We start from the raw sequence: 9,976 nt of genomic DNA, 5'->3' as shown, positions 1-9,976 counted from the left end.
CTCAGCTATATTAAGATCCTTGTTTAATGCGGAGAGACGAGATATAATAAGGCAGGCTGCCATAAATTATTGTGAATTTAGGAACCCCCAGAGCAGGAGTGGGGTGGAGAAGTGGCCAGAACAAAGACCATCATGGAACACTCAGGCGGAGGAGGATCGAGCCAAAATGATCGGGCTAAGAAATATGGTAATACAAGGTATTTGGGGAGGGGTCCCCAAAGGACAAAATATTAGCAAAGCCTTAGAGGAATGCCAAGAGAAAGATGAAACTCCTACAGAATGGTTGGAAAGGCTCAGGAAGAGCCTCCAGATGTACTCAGGTACCGATCCCAAATCCCCTGTGGGGGGAATCCTTTTAAAAACACAATTCATTGCAAAATCATGGAAGGACATTCAGAGTAAATTGGAGAAAATAGATAATTGGCAAAAGAAAAGCTTACAAGAATTATTAAAGGAAGCCCAAAAAGTGTATATGAGAAGGGATGAAGAGAAACAAAAAAACACAAGCCAGGGTGTTGGTAGCAGCAGTTAGAGAAGCAAACAAACAGGAACAAGCCCAAACAATGGGAAAACTGGCGCCAGCTTGAAAGCCCCCAGGAAGCTGGGACCTACACAAAGGAAGGGCAAACAGGTAAGTGCTCCTGAATGCTTTTACTGTAAAAAGAGAGGACAACTCAAGAGGGACTGTAAAAAGAGAATAAAAGATTAAATGGTCATTCAGGACAATTAGAGGTGTCAGGGGCTTTATAATTTGGGGTCACGAACATCCGGAGAGCCCTTGATAAAATTAAAGGTTGGACCCCAAAAGCAGGAGTTGATCTTTTTAGTTGATTCAGGAGCAGAACGAACCACAGTCCAGCGACTACCTCCTGGGTATAGTAAAGGTAAGGGTTCTATGACAGTAATTGGGGCAAAAGGGGAGCCCTTTTAGGTCCCTGTCTTAAGATATGTAGAAATAGAACCTGAAAATAAATTTTGTGTGGGGGACATCCTATTAGTAGAAGAAACGTAATACAATTTAGTGGGGAGGGACCTGATGGTAGTATTAGGGATAAGCATAATTGCAAAGGATTCAAAACTCATGGTAACTTTATATAAGCTAACCACTGAGGATGAGGAAAAGATTGATCCCAGGGTCTGGCACACTCTGGGGGAAGTGAGAAAACTAGACATGGAACCAATTCACATCGAAATTGAGAGACCAGATGACCCCATAAGCATCAAACAATAGCCCATCCCTCTAAAGGGAAGGAAGAGATTTAAACCTGTTGCAGAATTTCTGAGAGAGAGCGGGCATGATTTATGTCTGGAATGAGATTTGAGCTACTCCAGCCTAGGCCTCAGATACGAGCCTTATGAGGCCTTCCAAGCCTGTGACGCAGTTAGAAATTAAGAGCTTGTGACGCAGTTAGAAATTATATTAAGGTGTGGATGTGAAGCACTGGGTTATCTGGGTGTGAATAAGTATAGGTTTATAGTGTAGAGTTTAGTCCACCTTAAGACAAAGACAAACAATGTTAGCTTGCCAATGAGAGTGCCTTTGTAAGCTGTAAACTATATTCAAGTGTATATAAACTGCCATCTTCTAACTAATAAATGGAGAACGTTTGATTGACCACATTGGCCTGATCTGTGTTTGTCCAGTCCAGCTTTCCTGTCTAGCGAGGTCCCTGGCTTTGGAAACCGATAATCGAAGATTTAATAAAAAGGGGCCCATTAGAACCTTGCATGTCAAGACATAATACACCTATCTTGGCAGTTCAAAAATCGGATGGTAGCTATCGGTTGGTACAAGATTTAAGAGCAGTAAATCAAAGAACAAAAACCCTATTTCCCATGGTGTCTAATCCATATACTTTACTGAACAATGTATCCCCAGAGGATACATGGTATGGTGTAATTGACCTAAAAGATGCCTTCTGGACTTGTCCTATAGCTGAGGGAAGCCGGGACTACTTTGCCTTCCAATGGGAGGACCCAGACACACACAGAAAACGACAACTAAGATGGAGTTCCCTCCCTCAAGAGTTTGTAGACTCATCTAACCTCTTTGGTCAGGTCCTTGAAAAACTGCTTAGCGAATTTGTGCCAGTTCCTGGGACCAAACTATTGCAATATGTGGATGATTTACTGGTAGCTGGCTCTAAGACGGAAGAAGTGAGAACTGGAACTATAGCTTTATTAAACTTCCAGGGAGGATAGGGATTGAAAGTTTCAAAGTCTAAATTACAATTTACTGAACCTAAAGTAAAATACTTAGGGCACTGGCTAACAGAAGGGAAAAAGAGATTGGATCCAGATCGGGTGGCAGGGATAATTGCACTTCCTCCCACAAAAACAAAAAAGAAAGTTAGGCAGTTACTGGGACTTTTGGGTTACTGCAGACAGTGGATTGAACATTACAATGAAAAGGTAAGGTTTCTCTATGACAAACTTACCATGGATAGGCTCAAATGGACTGAAGAAGATTAAGAAAGACTCAGGGGATTAAAAGAAACTCTCATGGCAGCCCCAGTGCTAAGTCTCCCTGATGTAAAAAGGCCCTTTCAGCTTTTTGTAAATATTAGTAATCATACTGCCCACAGAGTTCTAACTCAGGACTGGGCAGGGGCCAAGAAACCCGTCGGCTACCTATCCATGCTCCTGGATCCTGTCAGCAGGGTTTGGCCCACTTGCTTGCAAGCAATTGTGGCAGTGGCTATACTAGTAGAAGAAGCCAAAAAGGTAGCATTCGGGGCTTCATTAATCATCTACTCCCCCCACAATGTAAGAAGCATCTTGCAGCAGAAAGCTGACAAGTGGCTGACAGACACCAGGCTTCTGAAATATGAAGCTATTCTACTCCATTCCCACGACTTGGAGTGAAAAACCACCCCGGCACAAAATCCGGCCAAATTCCTGCTCGGGGACACCCCAGGGGATCTTTCTCATGACTGTGCTGAGATGGTAGAATTGCAGACAAAAATATGACCAGATTTAGAGGAAGAAGAACTCAAGGAAGGGGAGAAATGGTTTGTGGACAGTTCTGCAAGAGTGGTGGAAGAAAAAAGAAAGTCAGGATATGCAGTCATCGATGGGGAAACGGGAACAGTGGTGGAGTCTGGACCCCTGAGTGCAGGGTGGTCGGTTCAAGCTTGTGAGATGTATGCAGTATGCAGGGCATTGCTAGGACTTGAAGAGAAAAAGAGGACAATTTTCACCAATTCCAAATATGCATTTGGGGTAGTATGTGTGGGTCTCAGATTCAGTCAAAGAAAGAAACTGAGAGTTTCTATCCAGGCAGAGGCCTGGGAGAGTGCTGGGAAAGAATGTAAATAATTCTTTATCTGTCTTGGTTTTCACATTGTTTATAGTTAAGTTCTATCACTGTGCATCAAGCACTCTGCACCAATGGTGGTGGGTTGTTTTCACTTCAGAACCAATGGATTTGGTCCTTGCAGAGCTCTGTATAAAAGAGCGATGCATTTTGAATAAACCAGAGTTTACTCTCAACAGCCTTCTGAATCAGAGCCTCTTCATCCCTGTCCTGCCTCAACAGCGACATCTGGCGAACCCTCCTGAATTTACGGCCTGGGCTGGCGACCTGAACCTCAGCGTCTTGCGGGGGGGTCTCGGCGGCGCGACACCACGCCACCAGCCTGTGCCTGTGAACGGACACCTCTGCCTTCTTAAGAAAGGTAACGCTGGAAGTCCATGCCTTCTGTGGAAGGCTTGGTCCTATTTGGACCGCGGTTCGGCTTCTAAGAGCCAGGACTGTGCGGGATGGGATCTCCCTGGAGGAGTGGACTGTCTTGTCTCTAAAAGTGGACGTTCGCTGATGGGAGATTTCATAGCAATGGGGAATCAGGGGTCTGCAGCTGATTGGACAGTCTTGTCCGTCTGGCAAGCCTCTATGCCGCAGATGAGGGCTCGGGTCTCTGAGGAGGAACTGATACGGCTCTTACTCTGGGCTCGGGATCATGGATTCTCCGTGGACATTGGGCAGGCCTTTGATCGAAAGCTCTAGCGAGATTTGGGGCGGCGCCTCATGAAGCAGACGCACAACGGGGACGCGGAGGTGTCCGCACTATTTTCGGTATGGGGGCGTGTGTATGTGCCCCTGCAGGAGGGAACCTCGGGGAGCACGGCCTCTGAGAGTGTTCTCTCAGGGAGTGACGCCGCCGCTTCTGTGTCTAGTGGTGTCTCGGGGAGAAGGGACAGGCAGACGGGCCAGGCAATTCCCAGTCCCTCCATGGCGCGAAGCAGGGTGTCGGGACATGATGGGACGCCCCGCAAGCCTCCTGTGTCGCCGGGGACTTCTGCTGGTCCCAGCACTCCCCAACCCCATGGCTATACTCAGCCTGGTGTGGGAAACCACAGACTGAGGTATTGTTTATTAAGATATATATAAAGGTTAGGAAATGGATTTGTGAGAAACCACAGACTGAGGATAGAAAACAGAGTGTGAGAAAATACAGACTGCTTACAGACTAAGGTATTGTTTAGGAAACGAGGATACGCAAATAGCCTGCGGACACAGCATTTGCAAGATAAGAAAACCACAAACACTTACACCTGGGGACTGACGATACAAGATAAAGATAACCACAATTACTCACAGACTGCTTACGTAAACAGAAGGAAACTGCAAATTTGCTTAAACAAAATCCACCGAGCGGCTGGTGATGGTCCCAGTCCCCGCCCTTTCACCGGCGGCTGGCCCTTCTGGTTCGGGAGCTGTTGGCTTGGGGGCCGCGCCCAATGCTTTGGCTTCGCGGTCGATAGCTTCTTCCCCAGCCTCGGTGTTTCCTGTCAGCCCACTCTCCCCTGTGAAATAAGAGATTTTCCAGAGATCACTTGAGCTAACAAAATGAATGTATCAAAAATGAATGTATCAAAAATGAATGTATCATGTTTGTAGAATCATGTGTTGAATTTTAAGAAACCTCTGCCATGGCGGAAAAGACATAGAAAAGAGAGAAGAGAAAAAGAAAAAAAAATCTTTAAAGCTTCTTGCAAAAAGACAAATACCAGAGAAGACCAGGAATGCAAAGAACTCAGATAAGGAGGGCCCTCTGTCAAGGATAATGGACTTATCCAGATAAGATAGCAGAAGACCAAAAGTGCATGCGCAGAGGAGAAGAGTTCAAAAGTTCAATGCAGAGGAAGACTATGGTATCAGCCTCAAAAGACCACCAGACACCCCCTAAAGACCACCACAAAAAACCATGCATGCCCAGAAGGGCGTGGACCTATTTAGCATGAGAGGCGAAGACAGGCGAGGCCAGGGGTTGAATATGCATAGAAGTTGTGTAATGTATTGCATATGGAACACCTTTGTGAATAAAATTGTGGGACAAACTTCAGCTCGGGGCACAAGATTTCGGAGAGCTATCTCACTTGTGCCGGGCGCTGTCATACATGCCTACTTCATAACTACATCGAGTTGTGGAGTCTATTTATTTATTCCGCGTATCGCTTCACCCATGGAACGTGGACTGTCCCACAGGCCCCTGTCACAGGAAGCAGGTAGTGACAGCGATGATTTGATCTCGATGCCGTCACAGGGGCCTGACCGTCTGTCGGAATGCCGACACCAACGAGGGCAGCGAGCATCCCAGAGAGATCTGTGGACACTGCCTCCCTGTCATGTGTCAGTGCGACCGATCAATCCCCGTTGCTTTTGGGATGCGGTCAGGCAAAGCGCTTTGGAAGCATGTGATTGGGATTTGTTAGAGCGGGTAGGAAAGCCTGGTGGTGCGGTTTTGAACCCGCTTCTCAAGGAGGCTGAGACCGTGCCTGGCGGCCAATTGGTTCCTCTGTCCCCCCCAGGGGGAGCAAAAGGGGGTGGGGGTGACGATGCTTCAGTGCAACATAAGCTTCAAGCCTTTCCTGTGCACAAGTCTGTCCCAAATTCGGGACAACAGGACAAGCATGAGGTAATAGCTTGGAAGGTTGTACAGGATTTGCAGGACAAGGTGGCAAAATATGGGCTGGGTTCTGCCCCTTTGATGCAGGTCCTCAGAGTGATAAACACTGACCTGCTGGCTCCCTATGATATCAAACATCTGGCCTCTGTGTTGTTCCAACCTGTGCAGATGGATCTTTTTATGAGCAATTGGAGGAGGATGGCAGAGAGGGTTGCAGCTGAGAATCAACACTATCCTCAGACAGACCCTAGGTGCTGTGTGGGGGTGGACACACTCATGGGACTCAATAACTTTGCCAATCCTGATTTTCAGGCTACTTGGCACCACATTGTACTTGAGCAGGCCCGGAAGGTGGGTTTTGTGGCATTGCTCAAGACCATGGAGACAGCTGCTCCCAGGCAACGTTATGTGAAGATAGCACAGGGGACCAAAGGATTGTTCCTGCCATTTGTTGAGAATCTTGCAGCTACTTTGGAGAAGCAGATTGATGATGAGACTTTGAGGCAGGTTTTGTGCAAAACTTTGGCAAGGGACAATGCAAATGAGGATTGTAGGAAAATTATAGATACATTGCCAGGCGATCCGTCATTGACAGACATGGTCGAGGCTTGTTCCAAGGTTGGTACAGTGGACCATAAAATGTCTGATCTGGCAGCATCTTTGAGGTCAGGCCTGTCATCCTCAGGGACTGGTCGGCACAAGAAGGGGAAGAAGAAGATCAAGCAGGGGCAGGGGACAAAAGTCAAGAAGGGGTCAGGCTCTAATCTTCTGTGTTCCACATGTGGTAAACCAGGTCATTTTGCGAGGGAATGCAGTTCTACTTACCATGCTAATGGTAAGTGTTTGACAGGCTCGGGAAACAGGGGCAGGAGCGCACAGGGGAACTGCGCGCTGACACAAGTGATCCCCCAGAGCACAGCACCAGTGCAGGGTGCCCCAGTCAACTCCACACAGGCACCCACGACTCTGCCGGGGTGGATGTACACACCGCAGCAGCAGTCATCTTAGATTCTATTGAGGTGCACAGGATCCCTCTGAATGCATTCGGGCCTTTAGGTCATGGATTGGGTGCATTGTTGATGGGGCGGTCTAATACTACCCTTTTGGGAGTCTTTGTGCACCCGAGTGTCATTGGTTCTGATTTTAATGGTCCAGATTTGTGCTATGGTTTCCACACCCTCCCCTCCTGTCATTATTCCAGCAGGAACCTGCATTGCTCAACTTGTGCCTTTCCAGTCGTGTGTTCCCAGGTCAGATCAACTGATGCGTGCAGATGGTGGCTCCGGATCCACGGGACCGCCACAAGTCCTCTGGTCCATGCTCATTTCTGCCAACCGTCCACAGATGATGTGCTCCATGATTTTGCCAGGTGCCAGCCCATCTCAGATCCAGCTGCAAGGTTTGATCGACACCGGAGCCGATGTGACGGTCGTCTCCGCCTCTGTGTGGCTTCCTAAGTGGCCTTTGGACTCTGTGGGAGCGGCCATTGAAGGCTTGGGGGGTGCAGCACAGACATTTCTGAGCCGGCAGGCTGTGTTGATCAAAAATGTGGAAGGGCAGACAGTTAAGGTTCGGCCCTATGTTACTGCAGCTCCGGTCACTCTTTGGGGGCAGGATGTGCTGGCTGCCTGGGGCGTGCGCATTGGGATGGATTTTTGATGGGGGTCACTGTGTTGAAGGGTGCAGATTACCCTACACTGCCTTTACGGTGATTGGTGACCAGACCCATTTGGGAGAACCAGTGGCCCCTGCCATTTGAAAAATTAGTCGCCCTTCATGAGTTAGTTCAGGATCAGCTTCGCCAGGGACACACTGAGTCTTCTACCAGTCCCTGGAACACTCCTGTTTTTGTGATCAAGTAAAAGTCTGGGAAATGGAGGTTGTTACAGGACCTCTGAAAAGTCAATGCAGTCATGGAAAGCATGGGGGCATTGCAGCCTGGTATGCCCTCACCTACCATGCTCCCCGCAGGTTGGGAGATCTTGATCATTGATTTGAAGGATTGTTTTTTTACGATCCCTCTGCATCCTGATGACAGACCAAAATTTGCTTTTACTGTGCCTTCTGTCAACAATGATTGGTCTGTACGGAGATATCAATGGAAAGTTTTGCCACAGGGCTGCAAAAACTGTCCGACCATTTGTCAATGGTATGTTGCCCAGGCCTTGTCCGGAGTCCGCGAGCAGTTCCCTGACGTGTATTGTTATCATTACATGGATGACATTCTGGTGGCGGCTCCCACTCAGGAGGAACTGCAGAGGGTTCAGCCTCAGTTGTTCTCCGCCTTGCAATCTTATGGACTGCAGGTGGCTCCAGAAAAGGTTCAGAGCTGACCTTCTTGGAAGTATTTGGGGGTCAAAATTCTGGAGCGAATCATTCAGCATCAGGAGGTGCAATTTCCAGAGACTATTGCGACCCTGAATGATGCCCAGAGATTGATTAGGGTCCTCAATTGGTTACGTCCCTATCTGGGGCTGACCACAGCACAGTTGTCCCCACTGTTCAAACTTTTAAAGGGGGACCCAGACCTCAGTTCACCTCGGAAATTGACTCCTGAAGCGTGGCAAGCACTGGAGGAGGTTCAAAAGACTCTGTCTACTCGTCAGGTTTACCGAGTAGACCCTTCCATTGATATCACTCTTTTTATTACCTATCCAGACAGTCATCCCACGGGTATCATTGGCCAGTGGGACGAAAAATGGCCTGATCCTTTGCACATCTTAGAGTGGGTGTTTTTACCTCATCAACTCAAAAAGACAGTGTCTTTGCTGATTGATTTGGTTGCCCAGCTGATAATCAAATGTCGTTATCAGTGTTTGCAATTGATGGCAGCCGATCCAGTGAGGATTGTCCTTCCAATGGAACAGGACACCTTTGAGTGGTGTCTCATCAACAATGTTCCTTTGCAATGTGCACTGCAAAATTTTTTAGGGCAAATTGTTTACCATCTGCCCAGCCACAAATTGTTTCAACTGGCAAAGACAATCAATCTATCCTTGCAACCAAAAAATAGCCAAGTGCCAGTGCAGGGACCCACTGTCTTCACTGACGGTTCAGGGAAAACAGGAAAGGCCATTGTGACCTGGAAGGATGAGTCTGGATGGCAAGTGCTGGAAGGCCACGTGTCCGGCTCAGCCCAGTTGGTTGAGCTGAAAGCTGTTGCTATGGCGTTTCAGAGGTTCTCTCAGGTGCCTTTGAATTTGGTGTCGTGGTTTGATACAGAAAGAGAATTTTTTTCTGGAAAGAAGAGGTCAATTTAGATATTGACCAATTGAAGGTGTCTGGGCATCGAGCCATCTTAGAAGTTCAGACTTTTAACCCTTCCTTAAAAAATAAAAGCTTTGTAAATTTTTCCTTCCCCTCCTCAATTTAAAAGAAAAAAAGGGAGACACCTTAGACCCTGAAATGTTAAAAGGAAGAATTCCAGATAAGAAAAGGACAAAGAGTAGCTTTTTAGCTAGACTTTTCCGTATTAGCCACAACCTAAACCAATCTTCTCCTCTGAGAAAGACTGTATTTTAGGAGGATGCCAGTAAGTCAAAAAACCTGCTTCAGCTAGAAAAAAGACAAAAGTAAACAGAGAAAAAGTTAGGGGGTTTGTAGTGGCGTCCCCCTGTCCTAAAAAAGAAAGAGAAGAGAAGATCTCTGTTCTTAAGCCCTCGGCCCCAGGGGAAAATGGGGGGGACTGTGGTCCCAAACAATAAAAACTAAACTGTTACTTTCTCCCCTCTTGGCAGGGCATCCTTGAAAGGAAAAATCCTAAAAGCAGTCTATCCATCCATACATTTAGTAGTGAGAGCACTGTACATAGAAAAGAGAAGAGTCACCATAGCAAACTTTTTCTCCGGGCGGTGCCATGTGTAACATAGAAACACAAGATGTAGAGCTGTGTTTCTTAGAAAGTCTGTAGCGCAAGAGAGACTCTATTCCCTCAATAGACTGAATATCAATTGTTTAGAAGGTAAAAACCTAATTGAGGTCCCAATTGTGTCTCACTGTAGTTTGTTAAAGTTGAGTAGTGGGGGGAGGAATGTTTTGCGAAGTTTTCATTTGATCTTTGTGTGGGG

At 47.1% G+C, this 9,976-nt stretch overlaps 2 protein-coding genes across 2 annotated transcripts; both read left to right on the top strand.

Annotated features, from left to right (window-relative positions):
• Positions 1-5,990: 5,990 nt before the first annotated feature.
• On the top strand, positions 5,991-6,917 carry LOC146763095 (uncharacterized). The gene has a single exon (XM_085571144.1). The coding sequence runs from the start codon at positions 5,991-5,993 to the stop codon at positions 6,915-6,917; it is 927 nt and encodes a 308-aa protein (XP_085427270.1).
• A 255-nt stretch (positions 6,918-7,172) lies between these two features.
• LOC146763094 (endogenous retrovirus group K member 19 Pro protein-like) lies at positions 7,173-7,568 on the top strand. Its single transcript, XM_085571143.1, has one exon. It carries the CDS (start codon positions 7,173-7,175, stop codon positions 7,566-7,568), a length of 396 nt encoding a protein of 131 aa, XP_085427269.1.
• Positions 7,569-9,976: the final 2,408 nt, after the last annotated feature.

The sequence above is a fragment of the Lonchura striata genome, chromosome W (genome assembly GCF_050655825.1).
Source record: "Lonchura striata isolate lonStrDom1 chromosome W, ASM5065582v1, whole genome shotgun sequence".
Lineage (NCBI taxonomy): Eukaryota > Metazoa > Chordata > Aves > Passeriformes > Estrildidae > Lonchura > Lonchura striata.
This window is presented reverse-complemented; position numbering and strand designations above follow the sequence as displayed.

What these genes read in the sequence shown, in the direction of transcription:
- LOC146763095 (XM_085571144.1), top strand. Translation starts at nt 5,991, where the DNA reads ATGCAGGTCCTCAGAGTGATAAACACTGACCTGCTGGCTCCCTATGAT.
- LOC146763094 (XM_085571143.1), top strand. Translation starts at nt 7,173, where the DNA reads ATGCGTGCAGATGGTGGCTCCGGATCCACGGGACCGCCACAAGTCCTC.